We start from the raw sequence: 23,307 nt of genomic DNA on the forward strand, positions 1-23,307 counted from the left end.
GTTCATAAGCATGTACACCACTTTAGCTCAGGCAGGGTTGATTCCCCTTGCTACAGCTACATCGCAGGCCGGGGGAGGAGCACAGACTCCCGCCGCCCGCACTCCTGAGCAGTGAGTGCATGTTGATAAGGTCCCAGAGAATATAGCGGTACCGCCTGTAGCCCCAGTTCAGCCCGAGGATAAGGCAGTAGCCTCAAAGGAGGAGCAGTGGAGGCTTGAGAGGTTCAAGAAGTACCAGCCTCCAACATTCAGTGGTCTAGCATCGGAGGATGCTCAGGGATTTCTGGAGGAGCGTCACCGAATCCTCCACACTACGGGTATATCAGGATCGAATGTGGTTTCTTTCACTGCCTTCCAGCTTTGAGGAGCAGCCTATCAGTGGTGGCGTACTTTTGAGTTGGATAGTTTGGCAGAGGCAGCTTCCCTTACATGGACACAGTTTTCAGATATGTTCTTGAGAGAGTATGTCCCTCAGAGCCTCAGGGACGCATGGCGCGCGGAGTTTGAGCATTTGAGCCAGGGTTCTATGACTGTATCGGAGTATGCTATCCGTTTCAGTGACTTGGCTAGGCATGCACCGGTTTTGGTTTCTACGGTTCGCGAGAGAGTTCACCGGTTTATTTAGGGGCTTATTCCCAGCATCAGATCTAGCACGGCCCAGGAGTTGGAGATGGATATTTCTTATCAGCAGATGGTGAGCATTGCTAGAAGAGTAGAGGGCATGCATGCTCGGGATAGAGAGGAGAGAGAGGCCAAGAGGTCTCGAGAGTCGGGCCATTATTCTGGTGCTTGTGCCCCAGCTGCAGTTCGTCATGGTAGGGGTTATATGAGTCGCCCCGTTCATTCAGCTCTTCCAGCAGCCAGTGGTATTCCAGCTCCTCCTAGACCTCAAGAGCCTTATTATGCACCTCCGGTATCTGGTGCACCTCTTGCGCAGGGTGCTTTTAGTAGTCAGTCTAGCAGACCTGGCCCGAGCCAGTCACAGCCGCCACATCCTCCTAGAGCTTATTTTGAGTGTGGCAACACACACCATATGGTGAGGGATTGCCCCAGACTTAGGAGGGGTGCACCTCCACAGACTTCTTAGCCACAGCGTGCTCCGCAGAGTTCCCAAGCTGTGATTACAGCACCAGTTGCTACCCCACCTGCCTAGCCAGCTAGAGGTGGAGGTCGAGGAGGTAGAGGTCGCCCCAGAGTGGGAGGCCAGGCCAGATATTATGCCCTTCCTTCCCGTACTCAACCTGTTGCCTCCGATTCTGTCATCACAGGTATTCTTCCACTTTGTCATAGAGATGTATCGGTTCTATTCGATCCAGGTGTGAGCACGTGATTTTTGCCCTAAGCAATAATTCCCAAAATTTCAAACAAAATAATTTTTTCTAGTATTTTATAAATTTTTGTGAATTTTGTGGCATTCTTTGGTAATTGTTGCATTTTTATTTGTGCATCTTAATCCATATGAAAATACCAAAATATGTGTTGGCATTTAGGGATTTAATTTCACAATTTTAGTACTAATTAGTTGTAGAATAAAATGTAAAGAAAATTGCAAGAAAATAGTTCTTTGCATTACTAATTATTGCGTTTGTCTTTAAATAGAGTTGTAGGTAATTTTAGGAGTTAAATAGTGTAATTAGGTCTTTGCTTTGTTTTAACATTTTATAAAATCAAAAAAAATAAATAAATACAAAAAATACAAAAAATAGATAAAGGAAGAAAAAGGGAAAAAGAAAAAAAATTCAATTTGGTCTTGAGTAAAGACCAAATTTGGGCTAAAATCAGGTAGCCCAAACAATTTCCACGTCCAGGCCCAATTCACCTCTACCCGGTCCAGGTGCCCATGCCTGTGAGACCAACAAAACAATGTAGTATAGGGAGCATACTACGTCGTTTTGAGTTAAATGCCAAAACAAATCTAGGCCGTCTACCCACTCTAATCCAACGGCCCAGCTTTAATCTCAAATTTTAGATATAAGTGTCCGAAATCTTCAGAAAAGTTTGAGACCAAAATCATCCTCCTCGTACCTCCCCTGTAACGCCGGCGTCCTCCGCCCTAGCCCCACCACCATCTGCCACCGCCCCTCCGCCGTCCGCCGCCGGCCGGAAATCGTCGCCGCCGGCGGCGATGCTCCGATCAACCCCAAAATTACACCCCAGATTCCCCTTCTCCTCCTCTACCCAAATCCACTGTCCTTTGCTTTCAAATATTACTGGAACTCGTCGAATATCCGTTCGCAGTTTTCCGGCCAAGTCGCCGGTTATGCCAAACGGTCCCAAATTAACACCATGGGACCGCCTTGACCTCCTCTATCCAACCCCCATAGCCACGTGTCTCAAATATGGCCAGAATTGTCCAAATATCCGATCAAAATCCGGCAGAACCCTAAATTAGAAAATCTTGGGGATTTTCGACCATAACTTCCCTAATCATGTGTGTTCTTTTGGAAAACACACGATTAGGGATGTTACGCGTCAAGAATCCCGGAGGATTCAAACAAAGGACCGGTCAGAGCTCACCCCATAATCAGTCAAGTGTTCAAGCTAAGTAAGTTTTCTTCGTTCTCCTTCGTTAGTCTTTTCCTTTTGACTGATACTTCCTTTTGAGCAATCAATTTAGGGTTTGAGTTTATTTTTCCTCATTTTTGGTCGAACCAGTGGTCAAATAGATTAGCATGTTTCTTATTTGTTATTCTTCATTGTCTGTTAATTAATAATTGGGTCGTTTGTCAATTTAGTTGTGACTGAATTCTTTAGGATTAGGATTAATCATGCTTAGGATTTAGTTTAGGTTTTGAGTTGCTTAAATCTTCTCCAGGCTTCATGAATAAGTTGTTCTATTAGCTGTGTGTGTCGAATTTGCTGCTTACAGTTTTAATCAATACTATGTGAGTACTATTTTAATTTGACTTGTTATTAGTAGTTATTAATCCAAAAATCAGAAGTTATTTGAATTTAGGATTGGATTGGGGGCTGGTTGATAGTTATTTGAACCAGGGTCAGTTAGAAAGTGTGGTGTAGTTAATGGAGGCTAGTAATTTCAGGAGGTTCAAAGGGTAGTTTAGGCATAGGAAAAGGGTACTTTCAGCAGATTTGGTAATTTTTGAAAAGGGTTAAGGGTAGAGTAGGGATTGTAATAGGCATAGAACCTTCTAGGGGGGACCATAGTGTAGGTTCTAATAAACGTAAGTTAGTTGCTTGTGTAGCAAGTCAGAAAATAAGGGGGAAACACTGAAATTAGAATAGGGACTAAGGGGTAAAAGGAAAAATCTGAAATTGGACCTAAGTTCACCTATAAATAGGCATTCATTTGCCTTGATTCACAAGTTTGAGAGGCCTAAAAATTCACCCCCCCCCAAAGTATTGACAGAGCTGAAGTCTGAAATTCAAAAACAAATATAATTCAAAACCACAAACAAAAAATCTACAAAAAATCAAAAAATCTGTACTGTTATATTGCCATTGGTGTTTGTTGAGATCTCTGGTATTTTGAGTCCAATCTACCCTTGCATTGGTTGCTTGATTGATTGCTGAGGGTCGTTTGATAGTTCTGCAGTCCAAATCTGCATCTGGCTAGTTATTTTGGTTATTCCTAGGCTAACTCCATTGCTGTTGCCTTGTTGTGCTACTGCTGACCCTTTCCTTCTGTTTCCTTTGCAAATTCTAGGTACATAATAAAACTCCATTTGATGTAGCTTTACTTGTGGAGAATATGAAATGAAACTGATTCGCAATTCCTGCTGAGAGACTGCACTTTAATAATTTTATTATGTTCTCAATTAGTTGTTTGTTGTATTCAAATTGGGACTGTTTTTCTAAGTTGATTAACTCAAGGACTGTTTGGATTTTGGGCTATGAGTTATTCATTATTCATGATAGGTTAATGTCATTTGGTATAGTTTACTGATAAGGGAAAAGGCTAGCTGAAGGTTGGAACAGGAAACGTCTTGGAATCCATGTGTAAAAATTTTGAGCCGAGTTTGTATATAGGGAATTCAGTAGTTAATAGTTTGTATGAATTTAATGTGTGCTACTAGCCTAATGTAGTATGATGCAGTTTCAATTTCCAGTATTGTTAAACTTAGTTCATGTTTGTTGGAGTCGTTGACATGTTTTTTGCAAGGTTAAGTGAAATCGTAACTGAATTGTACTACTGTCATATCAATCCAAAGTCAGGGATTAACAGCAGCTAGAATGTAGGTGTCTCAAAATAATCTGAATACTCTAAAAATTGGTCCGTAAGTCCAATCTCCGTTTCGTCTTGCCTGGAAATCGATCTTGGCCTGGACACCCAACTTCTGGGTCTGCCTTCGCCCACGTTGGGCCCAAATGACTCCCCGTCGAGGAACAGGTGTCGAGGCCCAATAGCAAGCTCTAAACTTTGAATTGATTAGCATTGCTTTTACTTTTAGAGACAAATTGAGTAGAGAATTATAGATTGTTTTAGGATTGACCTTAAACTAAACGGGATGAGCCTCGCCAAACCAAATAAACAAATTGCGGGGCCCTCGATAAATGCTTATGTTAAAAAATACTTAGACTTCGGGACATGTCGTTTAGCGAATTTCACGGACTTCCCCAAAATAATAACGCGATATTCTCTTTAGGCACGCAATTTAAATAATTTTACCTTCCTAAAAATGGGTGCACATTTATGTGACCCAAATCCAAATCTCAACGAAGTCGAAATGTGCTAACGATCACGGGTGCACTGGTGCAACGTGGTTCGAGACGCATTTTCACGACGTTGCAATTTTCTAAAAATAATAATAATAAAAGCGTTTCAAGAGTTAAAAGGCACATAGATTAAAACATGTACTAAAATCAAACAAATGAGCCAAATATGACAGTTGAGCGACCGTGCTAGAACCACAGAACCCGGGAATGCCTAACACCTTCTCCCGGGTTAACAGAATTCCTTACTCGGAGCTCTGGTTCGCGGACTGTTAACAGAGTCATAATTTCCTCGGATCGGGATTCAACAGGTGACTTGGGACACCATTAATTTCCCAAGTGGCGACTCTGATCTTAAATAAATAATCCCATTCCGATTGTCACTTCAAGTTGGAAATAACTCCCTTTATCATACCCTCTTCCGCGGGAGTGGAAAAAGGAGGTGTGACAATATCATTGTTACAGCAGATAATACAATCCATAATGTGGAGAAGGAAGGCACTGTTGTGATCAACGAGAAGCAAAAAGACACTATCACCCTCAATAGTGTCTTTCATGTTTCAGGTATGAAGAAAAATCTATTTTCAGTTGCAAATGTTGTAGATGCTGGAAACTATTTGCTATTTGGCCCACGTGATGTGAATTTCCTCCGAAATATCAAGGTGCTCAAGGCAGATATTGTTCACTCAGGTAAGAGAGTTAACGATTTATATGTCTTATCTGCCTCTAATTCATATATTGAGAAGATGAGTAGCAATGATAATACACATCTTTGGCATGCTAGACTTGGACATCTAAGCATGGATAAATTGAAAGCCATGGTAAAGTTGAATCTAGTAAAAGGTTTGCCTAACTTAAAAAATTTGGGTGGAGGAGGGATTTGTGAAGGATGTCAATATGGAAAGGCACATCGTCTTCCATTCGACAGATCCTTGTCAAGGTGCAATGCCCCACTAGAACTTATTCACAGTGACTTGATGGGGCCAACGAGAACTCCTTCATTTTCATGCTATTCTTATATGCTAATTTTCATTGATGATTTTACTAGATTCACGTGGGTTTATTTTGTGAAGCACAAGTCAGAAGTTTTCAGTAAGTTTGTGGAGTTCAAAGAAAAAGTTGAAGGTGAACTCGATTCCAGAATAAGGCGGCTGCGAACTGATAATGGCGGTGAGTTCACGTCAGATGAGTTTCTCTCCTTTTGTCGTCAGCATGGCATTAAAAGAGAGCTGACATGCGCTGATACGCCACAACAAAATGGAGTGGCTGAAAGGAAGATCCGACACTTAACTGAGACATGTAAGAGTTGGCTTCATGCAATGAATCTACCTAGAGCCTTGTGGACTGAAGGTATGAAATGTGTAGCGTATGTGATTAACAGGATGCCGCTTTCTCCAAACAATATGAAGTCTCCCTATGAATTAATGTTTGGAGAAAAGCCTAGTGTTAAACACCTCAGAGTTTTGGCTCTATTTGCTATGTTCACATTCCGGATTCTCAACGGAGCAAGTTAGATGCCAAGGCAAGGAAATGCATCTTTGTCGGATATGATGAAAGGAAAAAGGGATGAAAGTGCATGGATCCTAAAACTCATCACTTTGTTGTTTCAAGGGATGTGATATTCGACGAAGTCTCTTTGTATTATGGAGTTGCGCAAGAAGGGGCAGGTTATAAACCCATGAACCCTGAAACATCAAATCTACCTATCACAAGTACTTCTTTAGATAATACAGTTGTTGAGGAGCTAAGAGAAAGTGGGAGCCCGAGAACTCAACAACATGAAACTCAACAAGAAGATGATTCATGTGGTTCGGGAAGACCAAAACAAACTATTGTCAAGCCAGCTCATTTCAGAGATGAAAATTTTGTCAGCACATACTCATATTTCTTTGCAAGACCAATTGAAGAACCTTCAGTATTTGGGGAAGCAAGACAAGCCAGAAAAATATTGCTGAGATCTTCACCAAGACACGTCCTAAAGCATCGGTTGAGTTCTTCCGCGACAAGCTTGGGATAGATTCCAAAAAATCACTTTAAGGGGGAATGTGAGAAAAATAAAGTAAAGTTGATTTTTTGGAGAAACATAGAATTCTCTAGAATGTCCTAGTGTAGTATTCTTGATATTTATCTAGTAGACATATCTAGATGTTCTAGAATGGGAAGATAAGAAAAATCTAGATATTCTAGTGTCTTGGATATTTAAGGAAGATATTAGTAGAAGGTGATAGAATTGTCTAGATTATTTTTGTATCTAGAATCATCCCTAGACAAGTATAAATAGGAGTAGCCTTAGGCATTTGTAGTGAAGCCAAAATCAAGAAAGCCTTCTTTCCTAAACAAAGTTCTCCTCTCCAAAACTTTTCTTCTCTTTTTCAAGCTTCCTCTTCTTTAGTTGAATCCTCCAATATTATGTAACGATCTTGGGCTAGCAGAAGGTTTCCAAATAATACTCTTCTTCTACTATTCTTTACAAGGAGAAAGTTTATCATATTAGGGTTTCTAATTTATTATCTTAGGAGAAAGATTCATCAGATTAAGATTTTGATCCTAGGAGAAAGATTCATCAGACTAGGTTTTCTTATCTTAGGAGAAAAATTCATCAGACTAAGACGTTTATCTTAGGAGAAAGATTCGTCAGACTAGGTTTTTTTTGTTATCTTAGGAGAAAGATTCATCAGACTAAGAAGTTTATCCTAGGAGAAAGATTCATCAGACTAGGTTTTCTTATCTTAGGAGAAAAATTCATCAGACTAAGATGTTTATCCTAGGAGAAAGATTCATCAGACTAGGTTTTCTTATCTTAGGAGAAACATTCATCAGACTAAGACGTTTATCCTATGAGAAAGATTCATTAGACTAGGTTTCTTATCTTAGGAGAAAATTCATCAGACTATGATTTCTATTGGAAGGAATATCCATCAGACTAGGATGCATCACCCTAGGTGGAAAAAATGTAAAGAGCGATGGCATGATTTTATGCACACTAGCAAGACAAATAAAGGCAAAGATTTGAGAAACTTTCCTTTGTCGGCTCTTCTCTTCTTTCTTTCTTTTTTATTTTTTCTTTCTTTTTCTCTTTTTTTTGAACCACTTTCCTTGCACTGCTTTGTTCCTGTTTCAAACAAAGAAAACTTTGTCAGTTTTAAAAGGTTGTGGTCGGTTTGTGGCCTTGACGTCTTTGGCAGTTTGGCTTTGTATCCATTCTCTTTTAGAAGACCGACTACATTAGTAGTTGACTGCACTGTTGGGAGACTCTGTTATTGCTTTCAAGGGACCTTTACTTCTTGTATCAATCCTGATTGTTTCGCTCCCAATGCCATTGGTGTTTTGTGGCTCAATCAGCCTTATCCCGATTGGAGATCTTTGCTCAGGTGACCTATTCTGATATCTTTAATGACTTCCTGCTTTTGAGCAATTTGTTTGTCAGAGAGAATCACAAGTTATCTTTGCTTGTGCCAAGTAGGCCGACAAGAGTCTTTTGGGGGAAATCCTTTGCATGAATCCTCAAGTCATGTTGACTGTAACACCTGAGTATGCTGGCCAAATTTACTTTGTGCAATTGAAAAGCTGGTAGCAGATTTTGAAATATTTTCTTGCTTGTTTTGACAAGGACTGACTCAGAGTGAAGGACACAATGATGCAAAGAAACAAGTATTAACAATAAATGCCCCTGTCGTAAGGATAGAAGGAAGAATTTTTTTTTCAATAACTAGCCTTAATGATCATGACATGCATTTTGGACTCAACGGCCCGATCTATCAAACTAATCCAATCTTCCCTTTTACCATTCTTATGACCTTTGAAGTCGGGCTTGTTCGTGCCAATCCTTTGCATCAGCTTCATGACTCACTTTCGACTAGTGGTGCCTCGAGGGGTTTTCACCAACAAGTCTCTCTCATTTATTTATCTCTACTTACTATCGCCTTACAGTGCCCATGAGGGTTTTCACTAGTAAGACTCTCATTTTTTTTTGTGAGCAACTTGATAGTGTTCTATGTCGCGTGATGGCCGTTCCTCAATGCATGCTTCTCTTGGAGTTCTCGAAGGCATATCGGGAGGTCTTTATTTGGAAGGTTTTGGATAGGGTTGGAAATAAGGGTCGACATGAAGGCTTAAAGTAGACTCAAACTGAGGGGTTGTAGACTTACAACTCTTGGAATCGACTTTTTCAAAAGTAAAATAAAATCTTTGCCCCAGTTTCAGATACTGGGGATTTTTTTTCTTTATCTTCTGAATTCTTATTTGGTTGGACCGAATCGTGTAAGGCTGCCTACGTATCCTTTTAAAGGAATTAGGTCTAACATAGTTCAAACATATGACCTAACCTTTTTTTTATGTTCCTTTGTCTTTTTTTTTCTTTTTTTTTTCAAAACAAGTTGCCCCAGCTTTTATTTTCTGGGGGCATGGACCTTTGACTGTTCTTTTTTTTTTCCACTTCAACTTTCTAAGGTTTACCCAAGTTTGTACTCCTGGGACATGGACTTTTCTTTTCATTTTTTTTGGACTTTTGACTCTAAATTGATTCCAAAAGAGGGTAGTCAAGAAAATAGCACAGGATCATACGAGATAACAAAGGGTATGAAGTATTTGGGTAGCAGAAAAAGGGCCTCCTAGCCTTGAGAATGCCAATCATGTTAGCCCTTCGCGATCACAACATTGACGAACATGTCTGTCTTCTTGGTGTGTCGTGGTCATAAGACACTTTCCATCCCAAAGATTCTTAACCTCCACGGGTATGACTATTCTAGTTCCATTGAATTTTACTCGAGCTTAATTCCAAGGTATTTCAACACATTTTCATCCTCAAAAGTGTCTTTTTCTCAGTTGTCCAATTCAAGCTTAAATCAATTTTCTAAGATCTGACCAAAAATTTCGCATGCATGTCATATCACTAAAACTAGCGGGAAAAGAACTGAGCATGGAATGACACAAAAGGAAAAACTCTATTTTATTGAGTAAACAACAAGACAAATAACCTAAAATCCGAGTTACAACCCTAAAATAACCCAGATAATGAAAATAGCAACAAAACAGACAGACAAGACTCACACAAACATAATAGAGAGATAGAAGGGTTTGACTCAATAAAACAAATAAAATCTGGATGACAACCCTGAAATAACCCAGATAGTTGAAAAAAATCAAAACAAGCTACCAAGATTCCTTCCTAGTGAGGAGGGAATGACTTTTCAATTGCTAGGCTTGACATTTAGCCACAAATTTGCTCATCAGAATCAGAAGAGCCTTCTCCAATTTCAAAATCTTAACTTTAGTTAGCAAGTTCTCGAGAGGATTCTCATACTCCCTGTCACCACGCATCATCCCCACAAAGTGTGCATCATCATGTGCAGGTAAAGGATTCTGAACGGTATTCTGGGTGTCACTGTCTTGGATCACAATCAGTTTTTCTGGATCATCCTTTCTATTTCTCTTTTCAAATTCCGACAGTTTTCAACATTGTGCCCGTCGGCATTGGAATGGTATTCACACCTTTTAGAAGGGTCAAATCTTCTTGCACGTGGGTCCACATGATTTGGAGGAATAGGTGCAATCATGTCATAATGCATTAATTTCTCAAACAAGCTTGCATAAGACTCTCCTATTGGTGTAAAATTATCTTTCGACCTTTGTCCTCCTCTATACCCCTGGCTTGGATGTGGGTTATAGGGCACTTGAAAATTTTGTGTAGACTTGTGGAGATTTTGCGGTGTTGGTGCTCGCCTTCTGGGATATCTTGGTGGCTGGACAATATACTGAGGTGGAGCAACAGAGTATTGTGGGTTCTGAGGTGGGTAATAGTGCTCAAGGGAATCATCAAAAACCAGACGAGGCTGGTCATACCTTTGAGAAGTTCTCCTAGGTACTCTTCTTGACCCTGATGTCATCATGATTTCTTCAACCTTTGCATTCGTGTCACTAAAATTACCAGATTCAATTTGGACATCCCGAGTTGCGGCTTTGAGAGCTTCTTGACTTATAATTCTGCCTGTCTTAAGGCCATTCTCTACCATTTATCACATTTTGATTGCTTCCGAGAATGATTTGCCAACTACGGACATCATGTTTTGAAAGTAATCTGGCTCTTGAGCCTGAAGGAAGACAATGATTAGATCGTGGTCATCCATGGGTGGCTTAACTCTAGCCTACTTGTTCTCTCCATTTAATGGCATATTCCCTGAAACTTTCAGTTGGTTTCTTCTTCAGATTTGAAAGGGAATTACGGTCCGGGGCGATATCGATGTTATATTGGAACTGTTCGACAAAGGCCTGGGCCATGTCATCCCAGACATACCAACGATATGTGTCTTGATCCATAAACCACTCGGAGGCTACACCCATAAGGCTTTCCCCAAAATAAGTCATAAGTAATTCTTCATTTCCTCCCGCACCTCTTAGTTGATTGCAATACCTTTTCAGGTGGGCTATGGGGTCTCCATGTCCATCATACTTTTCAAATTTGGGAGTCTTGAAACCAAGTGGCAAACGAACATCGGGGAACATGCATAGATCCTTGAAGGCAATACTCTTCTGACCTGTTGCATGTTTTTCAAATGTTATTCTAAGCTTTTGACTCTTTGGGTCATTTCTTCCGGTGCCATCTTTTGGGCAAGCTTCCCATTCTTTGAAGGAAGATCAAATAGGTACAAGTGGTACTCAGGAGAGTGGTATTGCTCTTGTTGGGTAGCAAATTATGACTCATGAGTTTTCCTCTACACCACTGTCGGCTATGGGATGGTGAAGACGGGCATAACAATAGTGGTTGTCTGATTGGTTGTCAATGGAAAACTTTGAGAGCATGCAAAAGAAGTTCCAGCTGTAGTCATACACTTGGGATAAAGACTGAACCCAGGCGGATAGGATTGATCAGACAATGAGACCGAAATGGTAGTAGTCGAGATGGGTGTGAACTCTGGGAAACCATGAATAGAAAAGGGCGGTCCTTGACCATTGGCCGATGCTTGACACATTTTGGTCATTTGCTGTTTCAGTATTCTATTTTCCTCAACCACAGTAGACTCTTGTTGAACCCTTTGACCCTGAGCCTCTTGAGCATTCGTAACAACTTCGATGTCAGTTGTCATTTTTTCTTGGATCTTGTGTTGTCAGCTTACCACAAACCGACTACCTCAAACTTTCTTCACAATTCAAAACAAAAACATGTTAGAATGGACTCAGTCGGTCCTTATTATTATTATTATTATTATTATTATCATTCTTCCTCTTCTTTTCACCTTCTTTTTTTTTCTTCAAAATCATTTGATCGAACCTGATGTGGGTTGCCTACGTATCATGCGGGAACATGAATCAGATCTTGCGTAGTTCGGGAAGATTATGAATAAAGTAAATAAACTAACTTTTTTTTTGGCAAGAAAATATTTTGGATTTCGATTTTTTTTTTGGAATTTCGAAAGAAAAACTTCTAAAGAAGAAAGGAAATATTTTTGGATTTTTGGACTTTTATTTTGAATTTTTGAAAGAAAGACTTCTAAAGAAGAAAAAAATATTTTTGAATCTTGAATTTTCTTTTCAATTTTCGAAAGAAGAATGAAATTTTTTTAGATTTTGAGAAGAAATTAAAAGAAAATATTTTTAGATTTTTTAAAAATTGGGGTCTAAAAGAAAGACCTTCTAAAGGAGGAAGCAAAGAAAAATATTTTGGATTTTTTAAAAATTGTGGGCAGAAACCGATGAGGTTTGCTACGTATCTCACATCCGGTGAGAATCAGACCCGCGTAGTTCTTTCTCTATTCTAGAAGCCGGTCAACATGCAAGCCAAAACAAATAGATACGCAAGTAGCACGTAAGATGCATCAGGATGGTCTTTTAATTGGGTACACCTGTCCTAGACAGACCCAACCCCTGTGTTGAGTCCCCAAAGTCAAATGCACGTGATGCAAACAAGCGTTCCTACTAGGGATCCGGCATGAGGCTATGTTATTCTAGGTTTAAAACCTGGGTGTATTATTCTAGACCTGGCTTACCCGAGCGGACAACTCGACCCGGGGGGGAGGGGGGGCAGTGTACCGGAAATACAGAAGCTTCACCGGCTTTGCAACTTGTCTGAACCTCGTTCTAAAATTGGGATATGACTCTAACAGAAAAGAAGCCACGTGAAGCGCACGCTTCCAGATGATTTAGAAGACTCAAAGAGAAGAAGGATTTCGTAACAGTTTTATATACAGTTCAAACAATATCAAAGTGGTAAAACACGGCATTTAGCACATTAGGCTCAAACACAGATAATAAATAAAAGCCAAGTATAACAGTTATTCTAAGCTTGAATTCTGAACCCTGAACCAGAAGTTTTGGGTTTCTTATCCCCAGCAGAGTCGCCAGAGCTGTCACACCTCTTTTTTTCCGAGGGGGATAGGGAGTTTTTCAAATTAAAGTGACATTACTCGAAATGGGATTATTTATTTATTTTTCAGAGTCGCCACTTGGAATATTTTATGGTATCCCAAGTCACCGATTTATTTTAAATCCCAAATCGAGGAAAATTTTACTCTGCTTAAAAAGTCTGGGAAACTAGAAGACCGGGTAATGAATTCTGTTAACCCAGGAGAAGGTGTTAGGCATTCTCGGATTTCGTGGTTTTAGCACGATCGCTCAACTATTAATAATTGGCCTGGTTATCTGATTAATTACATATTTAGAACCTATTATGCATTTTTAAACTTTTAACCGCTTTTAGTATTTATGAAATTATTTCTGGAAAAAGTCACGATGTCATACACTTGTCGTTTAGTTACACGTTGCAAACCACGCCACATTAAATGCACCCGTGACTTACGACATGTTTATTTTTATCATTATTCAGAGTTACGGTCGGGTCACATGAAATGCACAACCGAATGTGATTTATATATCATGACTATGCCACGGGAACCGTACCCATAGTCACGACGATTTATTTAATAATCGCGCCTAAAGCAAACTACAATATTTGATTTATTTCCTAACCTAATTTAAGATTATTGTACGGCCAAAGTTTATGGAAGTCATTTGTGGATGAAGGTTTTAACTATTATTATATTTGATAAGATCATCTACATTACAAATTATCAACGGGCTAAAAGGCATCGCAGACTTATACAACAGTTACGGGTTAAATGATAGGCTGATCAATTAATCAAATTCAAGCCCGATACAACTTGGTCCACTTAATGGCTCAAATCCGCCTAAATTCAATACCTAGTGAAAAGCACATGACCCACTTCAACTTTGAAAAGCTAAACACTTACCTATTTGTTCTAAGAAAACAAAACCAGTGGTAGGTTCCATGTCACGACCCGAATTTCCCACCATCGGGAGTCGTGATGGCGCCTACTGTCGGAGCTAGGCAAGCCAAGTATTAAAATATTTTCTAATAACATCACAACGATATAAATAAAACGAGTCACTTAAATAAAAGCGAAAGTCTTAAAAACATAGATAACTGAAAACCAAATGCGGAAGTTTAAATACAACTCTACCCAGATCCGGTGTCACTAACTCACGAACTACTAAAGAGTGCTAAAAACAAGTCTGAATAGAAGTACATCAATGTTTGTCTCGGTGCAAGGAAAACAAACTAATAACATAGAAGGGACTCCGGCCTGCGGACGTTAGCTAGGCTACCTCGAAAGTCCCTGGACTGAAGTCAGCTCCCGATAAAATCCTACTGCTGAGGCCCAAAAGCTGCTCCAGGATCTGTGCAAAAAGATGCACAGAGTGTAGCATCAGCACAACCGACCCCATGCGCTGGTAAGTGCCTGGCCTAACCCCGGCGAAGTAGTGACGAGGCTAGACAGGACCTACCAAAAACAACCTGTGCAGATATATATATGTATATACAAGTGCAACGAAATAACAACAGAAAATACCAATTAAGGCGGGGAGAGGACATGCTTAGGGGAAATACAGATGAAAACGACTTATCAGAAGTAAACACGAAACTACATCAGATCTCATAATCTATATAAGTGGTCGGATGCCACACAATCTCATTTCATAGTATAACTAGGTGGTCGGTGTGCCACACGATCCCATTTCAGCAAATATAAGTGGTAGGCGTGCCAAACGATCCCATTTTAGCAAATATAAGTGGTCGGCGTGCCACACGATCCCATTTCATAATATATAAGTGGTCGGCGTGCCACACGATCCCATTTCAGCAAATATAAGTGGTCGGCGTGCCACACGATCCCATTTCATAATATATAAGTGGTTTCCCGGCAAGGGAGAATACGACTAAGCAGTTAAACCCCGGCAAGGGAGCAACAACAATAACTTCAATCACATCTCTTTCTCTTACGTTCATTTCTTACTTTTTAATCAAGTCAAAATCGAGCCAACGCTCCAAAGAGTTTACACATCATATTTTTCGCTTCCTCATTCTCTTCATATCATATAGAAACCATCAATTAACAAGGAAAAGTCACTACAGAATCCAATTAAGCACAAATAAAGACCCACGTCATGCTAGACACCGGTGTATAGATACTCGTCACCATGCCTATACACCGTACTCAACATTTAGCAATTAGCAAATAATACTCTAATCCTATTCCCTCAAGCCAAAGTTAGATCAAACACTTACCTCGAATGCTCCAAACTCAACTCAAGCCTCTAGTATAGCTTTACCCTCGAATTCGGCTCCAACACAGTCAAATCTATGAAATAACGACTTTACAACATTAATATAAGCTAAACAAATCAAACCCAATGCCTAAATATAGTTTTCTAAGCTTTCTTCCCAAAATTCCAAAAATCGACCTCGGGCCCGCTTGGTCAAAATCCGAGGTTCGAACCAATTTCACATCACCCATTCCCCCACGAGCCCGGATATACAATTTTTTTCAAATTCGACCCCAAAACGAGGTCTAAATCAAGAAAAATCAAAAAGCCCTAACTCTACCCATTTCCCCCAATTTCTACCCTAAATCACATGATTTGAGCCTTGGAATTTGATAAATGATGATGGAAAATGAAGGAGACAAGTTAAACAATACTTACCCAAGAAGCTTTGATGAAGGAATGCCCTAACAATCGCCTAGAAGCTTTGGAGAAGAAAGGGTTCGTGTATTTTTTGAATAAAACCCGACATTGTTCTGTTTTTATGACTTAAAAATCGTTGGGTGAAATTAGTCTATGCGTTCGCGACATGGGGGTCGCGTTCGCGATGAGTAGGGTCAGACAAGCATCGCGTTCGCGGGAGTAAGGGTGCGAACGTGAAGAAGGAAATACTGGGGTCCAAGGAGTTTGGCCTACGCGAACGCGTTGGCCTGTATGCGAACGCGAAGGGAAGGGGCTGGAGACCTACGCGAACGCGGTCCAGCCATCGCGAACGCGAAGAAGGAAAGAGGGCTGGGCCCTCAGAACTCGATAACTCTACGCGATCGCGGTGAAGGGATGCGAACACGAAGGAGAGAGGAACCTGAAGCTTCGCGAATGCGAAGGAGATAACGTGAAGGAGATATCGCGAACGCGATGAAGGAATTTACTGTGCACCTGCTGCAGATTTTTCTGCAATTTCACTAAGTTCAAAACCACCCCGAACACCTCCGAAAACACTCCCGAGCCCTCGGGGCTCCTAACCAATCACACACACTAACTCAACAACATCTTACGAACTTAACCGTGCGATCAAATCGCCAAAATAACATCATAAACGAGGAATCAAACCTCAAAAATCATCACTTTTTCTTCAAACTTTCATTTTTTAGATATTTAGGTCCGAAACACGTCAAATGACGTCCGATTTCAACCAAATTTCACAGGAAGCGCTTAAACCACATATAAGACCTGTACCGGGCGCCGGAACCAAAATACGGGCCCGATACCAACGCTTTCTAATCCATTTTCATTTCAAATTTTCATATAAATTTCAGAAAAATAATTTCACAGAAAAATTTATTTCTCAGGCTCTCGACCTCGGAATTCGACTCCGGGCATATGCCCGAGTCTCATATTTTTCTACGGACCCTCTGGGACCGTCAAATCACGGGTCCGGGTCCGTTTACCCAAAATATTGACTAAGGTCAACTTTAATCATAATAATATCAAAATTCATAAATTTTTACACAGAATTCATATTTAAGCTTTCCGGCTACGCGCCCGGATTGTGCACGCAAATCGAGGCAAGTAAAAATGAGGTTTTCAAGGCCTCATAGGCACGGAATGAAAGAGAAAATAGGTGATGACCCTTTGGGTCGTCACATTCTCCACCTCTAAAACAACCGTTCGTCCTCGAACGGACAAAAGAAAGAAGTACCTGAGTCAGGAAATAGATGAGGATAACGGCTCCGCATATCAGACTCGGACTCCCAGGTTGATGCCTCAGGAGGCTGACCTCTCCACTGGACACGCACTGAAGGAAAACTCTTCGACCTCAACTGTCGAACCTGCCAATCTAGAATAGCTACCGGCTCCTCCTCATAAGACATATCCTTGTCCAACTGGACAGTGCTGAAATCTAATACGTGGGCTGGATCGCCGTGATACCTCCGAAGCATGGACACATGAAACACTGGATGCATGGCTGACAAGCTAGGCGGCAAGGCAAGCCTATAAGCCACCTCTCCCACACGATCGAGAATCTCAAATGGACCTGGGGCTAAGCTTGCCCTTCTTCCCAAATCTCATCACGCCCTTCATAGGCGACACTCGGAGCAAGACTCGGAGCCATCTGAATGCTGGACTGGTAGCTGTTGTTGTAGGCGAACTCTGCTAAGGGCAAAAACTGGTCCCACGAGCCTCCAAAATCAATGACACAGGCTCGGAGCATATCCTCCAAAATCTGAATAGTCCGCTCGGACTGACCGTCCGTCTGAGGATGAAACGCTGTGCTCAACTCAACCCGTGTGCCCAACTCTCGCTGAACTGCACCCCAGAAACGCGAGGTAAACTGCGTACCCCGGTCCGAAATGATAGATACCGGCACACCATGAAGGCGAACAATCTCCCGGATATAGATCTCAGCTAACCTCTTGGATGAATAGGAGACTGCCACAGGAATGAAATGCGCTGACTTGGTCAGCCTATCAACAATAACCCATACCGAGTTGAACTTTTTCCGAGTCAACGGAAGTCCAGTAACGAAATCCATGGTAATCCTCTCCCACTTCCACTTGGGAAGCTCAATCCTCTGAAACAAACCACCAGGCCTCTGATGCTCATACTTAACCTGCTGACAGTTCAAACATCGAGCCACATATGCAACAATATCTTTCTTCATCCTACGCCACCAATAATGCTGCCGCAAGTCCTGATACATCTTCGCGGCACCCGGGTGAATAGAATACCGAGAACTATGGGCCTCCGCTAAGATCAACTCTCGAATCCCATCGACATTGGGCACACAAACTCGCCCCTGCAATCTCAAAATACCATCATCATCTAAGGTCACCTTCGTGGCACCTCCACGCTGCACCGTGTCTCTCAGGACACACAAATGGGGATCATCAAACTGTCAATCACGGATACGATCCAATAATGAAGAACGAGCAACCGTGCAAGCTAACACTCTGATGGGCTCAGAAATATCCAACCTCACAAGTCGATTGGCCAAGGCCTGAATGTCCAAAGCAAGCGGTCTCTGGCCGACCGGAATATAAGCAAGACTACCCATGCTGGCGGACTTCCTACTCAATGCATCGGCCACCACATTGGCCTTCCCCGGGTGGTACAAAATAGTAACATCATAATCTTTCAATAATTCCAACCACCTCCTCTGCCTCAAGTTCAACTCCTTCTGCTTGAACAAGTACTGAAGACTCTTGTGATCAGTGTACACCTCACAAGTCACGCCATATAGATAATGCCTCCAATTCTTCAGAGCATGAACAATGGTTGCCAACTCTAGATCATGAACCGGATAATTCTTTTCGTGGATCTTCAACTGCCTCGAAGCATAGGCTATGACTCTGTTATCCTGCATCAATACTGCACCAAGCCCAATACGGGAAGCATCACAATAGACTGTATAAGGCCCTGAACCTGTGGGCAAAACCAATACCGGTGCCGTACTCAGAGCTGACTTGAGCTTCTGAAAGCTTGCCTCACACTCATCTGACCATCTGAACTGGGCACCCTTCTGGGTCAATCTGGTCATCGGGGCTACAATAGATGAAAACCCCTCCACGAACCGTCTGTAGTAGCCTGCCAACCCCAAGAAACTCCGAATCTCTGTAGCTGATGCTGGTCGAGGCCAAATCTTGACTGCCTCTATCTTCTTCGGGTCCACCTGAATACCCTCTGCTGATACAACGTGACCCAGGAATGCTACTGAACTCAGCCAGAACTCACACTTGGAGAACTTGGCATATAACTGACTATCCCTCAGAGTCTGAAGAACCACCCTAAGGTGCTGCTCATGTTCCTCCTGGCTGCGGGAGTACACCAAAATATCATCAATAAAGACTATCACGAACATGTCCAAATATGGCCTGAACACTCGGTTCATCAACTCCATGAATGCTGCTCGGGCATTGGTCAACCCAAACGACATGACCAGGAACTCATATTGCATGTACCGAGTGCGGAATGCTGTCTTAGGGACATCGGATGCCCTAATCCTCAACTGGTGGTAGCCAGATCTCAAGTCTATCTTTGAAAATACCCTTGCACCCTCAAGCTGGTCGAACAAATTGTCAATCCTCGGCAGTGGATACTTGTTCTTTATCGTCACCTTGTTCAATTGCCGGTAATCAATGTACATTCGCATCGAACCATCCTTTTTCTTCACAAATAACACCGGTGCACCCCAAGGAGAAACACTGGGTCTAATGAAACCCTTCTCTAGCAAATCCTGCAACTGATCCTTTAACTCTTTCAACTCTGGCGGGGCCATGCGATACGGCGGGATAGAAATGGGCTGCGTGCCCGGAGCCAGATCAATACAAAAATCGATGTCCCTGTCGGGCGGCATACCCAGCAGGTCTGAAGGGAAAACCTCGGGGAACTCCCGAACAATAGGAACAGAATCAATAGAAGGGACCTCTGCGCTGGAATCGCGAACATACGCCAGATAAGCTAAACACCCCTTCTCGACCATGCGTCGAGCCTTCACATATGAGATAACACTACGAGTGGCATGACCTGGGGTCCCTCGCCACTCCAAACAGGGCAAATCTGGTAAAGCCAAGGTCACGGTCTTGGCGTGACAATCCAAGATAGCATGATACGGGGACAACCAATCCATCCCTAATATAACATTAAAATCCACCATGTCTAAGAGCAATAAATCAACACGGGTCTCAAGACCCTCAAACACTACCACACAGGAATGATGAACTCGGTCGACCACTATAGAATCACCCACTGGTGTAGATACATATACAGGAACACCCAAGGCATCACTAGGCATAACCAAGTAGGGTGCAAAATAGGACGACACATATATGAATACGTAGACCCAGGGCCAAATAGCACTGAAGCATCCCTATCACAGACCAGAATAGTACCTGTAATGACTGCATTTGAAGACTCAGCCTCTGGCCTGGCTGGAAGAGCATAGCACCGGGGCTGGGCCCCACCTCCCTGAACCATATCTCTGGGGCGATCAGCTGCTGGCTGCCCTCTACCTCTGGCGGTCCGAGCTCCACCTCTATGGTCCCTACCTCCACCTCTATGGCCTCTACCCCCGCCTCTAGCTGGCTGGGCGGCCTGTGGATCACCTGATGCTTGAATCATAGGGCGAGGACCCTGCTGCTGAGAGCTGTCCAAAGCTCGAGGGCAAAACCTAGCAATGTGCCTCGTGTCGCCACACATGTAACAAGCCCTCGACTGCTGAGAATAGCGGAGTGGTGGTGCGCTGATGGCTGCTGATGGCGAACTGAAAAGCTGCTGATCAGAAGACTGCGACTGAGAGCCACGACCACCTGAAGTACCTGTGAGACCTGTAGGGGTGACTGAAAGGGCCTCGGAGGATGGCCTCTACCATAAGAATCCCCACCTCCAGACGAGGTGCCACTGAATCTACCTGCATGACGGGGCCTCTTATCTGACCCATGACCACCTCCCCGTGCAAGATCCATCTCAACTCTACGGGCCGCGTTGGCCGCCTCCTGAAAAGAAATCTCACTCCCTGCTCCCATAGCCATCTGGAGACGGATCGGCTGAATCAACCCATCAATAAACCTCCGCACCCTCTCTCTCTCGGTGGGGAGTATAATAATAGCATGGCGTGCTAGATCAATGAACCGAGTCTCATACTGAGTGACTGTCATAGAGCCCTGCTGGAGGCGCTCGAACTGCCTGCGAAGAGCCTCTCGCTGAGTAACTGGGAGAAACTTCTCCAAAAACAACTCTACAAACTGGTCCCAAGTCAATGATGGCGACCCTGCTGGTCTGGATAAACAATAGTCTCTCCACCAAGTCTTGGCGGATCCTGCTAGTCGAAAAGTGGCGAAGTCGACCCCATTGGTCTCCACAATACCCATAGTCCGAAGAACCTCATGGCAGCTATACAAGAAATCCTGGGGGTCCTCTGANCGGAGCAAGACTCGGAGCCATCTGAATGCTGGACTGGAGCTGTGCTGTAGGCGAACTCTGCTAAGGGCAAAAACTGGTCCCACGAGCCTCCAAAATCAATGACACAGGCTCGGAGCATATCCTCCAAAATCTGAATAGTCCGCTCGGACTGACCGTCAGTCTGAGGATGAAACGTTGTGGTCAAATCAACCCGTATGCCCAACTCTCGCTGAACTGCACCCCAGAAACGCGAGGTAAACTGCGTACCCCGGTCCGAAATGATAGATACCGGCACACCATGAAGGCGAACAATCTCCCGGATATAGATCTCAGCTAACCTCTCGGATGAATAGGAGACTGCCACAGGAATGAAATGCGCTGACTTGGTCAGCCTATCAACAATAACCCATATCGAGTCGAACTTCTTCCGAGTCAATGGAAGTCCAGTAACGAAATCCATGGTAATCCTCTCCCACTTCCACTCGGGAAGCTCAATCCTCCGAAACAAACCACCAGGCGTCTGATGCTCATACTTAACCTGCTGACAGTTCAAACATCGAGCCACATATGCAACAATATCTTTCTTCATCCTACGCCACCAATAATGCTGCCTCAGATCCTGATACATCTTCGCGGCGCCCGGGTGAATAGAATACCGAGAACTATGGGCCTCCGCTAAGATCAACTCTCGTATCCCATCGACATTGGGCACACAAACTCGCCCCTGCAATCTCAAAACACCATCATCATCTAAGGTCACCTTCGTGGCACCTCCACGCTGCAGCGTGTCTCTCAGGACACACAAATGGGGATCATCAAACTGTCGATCACGAATACGCTCCAATAATGAAGAACGAGCAACCTTGCAAGCTAACACTCTGCTGGGCTCAGAAATATCCAACCTCACAAATCGATTGGCCAAGGCCTGAATGTCCAAAGCAAGCGGTCTCTAGCTGACCAGAATATAAGCAAGACTACCCATGCTGGCGGACTTCCTACTCAATGCATCGGCCACCACATTGGCCTTCCCCAGGTGGTACAAAATAGTAACATCATAATCTTTCAACAACTCCAACCACCTCCTCTGCCTCAGTTCAACTCCTTTGCTTGAATAAGTACTAAAGACTCTTGTGATCAGTGTACACCTCACACGTCACACCATATAGGTAATGCCTCCAAATCTTCAAAGCATGAACAATGGCTGCCAACTCTAGATCATGAACCGGATAATTCTTCTCGTGGATCTTCAACTGCCTCGAAGCATAAGCAATGACTCTGCCATCCTGCATCAATACTGCACCGAGCCCAATATGGGAAGCATCACAATAAACTGTATAAGGCCTTGAGCCTGTGGGCAAAACCAATATCGGTGCCGAAGGTAGAGCTGTCTTGAGCTTCTGAAAGCTCGCCTCACACTCATCTGACCATCTAAACTGGGCACCCTTCTGGGTCAATCTGGTCATCGGGGCTGCAATAGATGAAAACACCTCCACGAACCGACGATAGTAGCCCGCTAACCCCAAGAAACTCCGAATCTCTGTAGCTGATGCTTGTCGAGGCCAGTTCTTGACCGCCTCTATCTTCTTCGGGTCCACCTGAATACCCTCTGCTGATACAACGTGACCCAGAAATGCAACCGAACTCAACCAGAACTCACACTTGGAGAACTTGGCATATAACTGACTATCCCTCAGAGTCTGAAGAACCACCCTAAGGTGCTGCTCGTGCTCCTCCTGGCTGCGGGAGTACACCAAAATATCATCAATAAAGACTATCACGAATATGTCCAAATATGGCCTGAACACTCGGTTCATCAACTCCATGAATGCTGCTGGGGCATTGGTCAACCCAAACGACATGACCAGGAACTCATAATGCCCATACCGAGTGCGGAATGCTGTCTTAGGGACATCGGATGCCCTAATCCTCAGCTGGTGGTAGCCAGATCTCAAGTCTATCTTTGAAAATACCCTTGCACCCTGAAGCTGGTCGAACAAATCATCAATCCTCGGCAGTGGATACTTGTTCTTAATCGTCACTTTGTTCAATTGCCGGTAATCAATGCACATCCTCATCGAACCATCCTTTTTCTTCACAAATAACACCGACGCACCCCAAGGCGAAACACTGGGTCTGATGAAACCCTTCTCAAGCAAATCCTGCAACTGATCCTTTAACTCTTTC

At 43.0% G+C, this 23,307-nt stretch overlaps 1 protein-coding gene across 1 annotated transcript; it reads right to left on the reverse strand.

The window, feature by feature from the left end:
• On the reverse strand, positions 13,798-23,192 carry LOC109230310 (RNA-directed DNA polymerase homolog). The gene is made up of 2 exons (XM_019395823.1): positions 22,743-23,192; positions 13,798-13,863 (listed from the first exon to the last, which is right to left on the reverse strand). Exons 1-2 carry the CDS (start codon positions 23,190-23,192, stop codon positions 13,798-13,800), a joined length of 516 nt encoding a protein of 171 aa, XP_019251368.1.

This window comes from Nicotiana attenuata, chromosome 7 (genome assembly GCF_001879085.1).
Source record: "Nicotiana attenuata strain UT chromosome 7, NIATTr2, whole genome shotgun sequence".
NCBI classification, from domain to species: Eukaryota; Viridiplantae; Streptophyta; class Magnoliopsida; order Solanales; family Solanaceae; genus Nicotiana; species Nicotiana attenuata.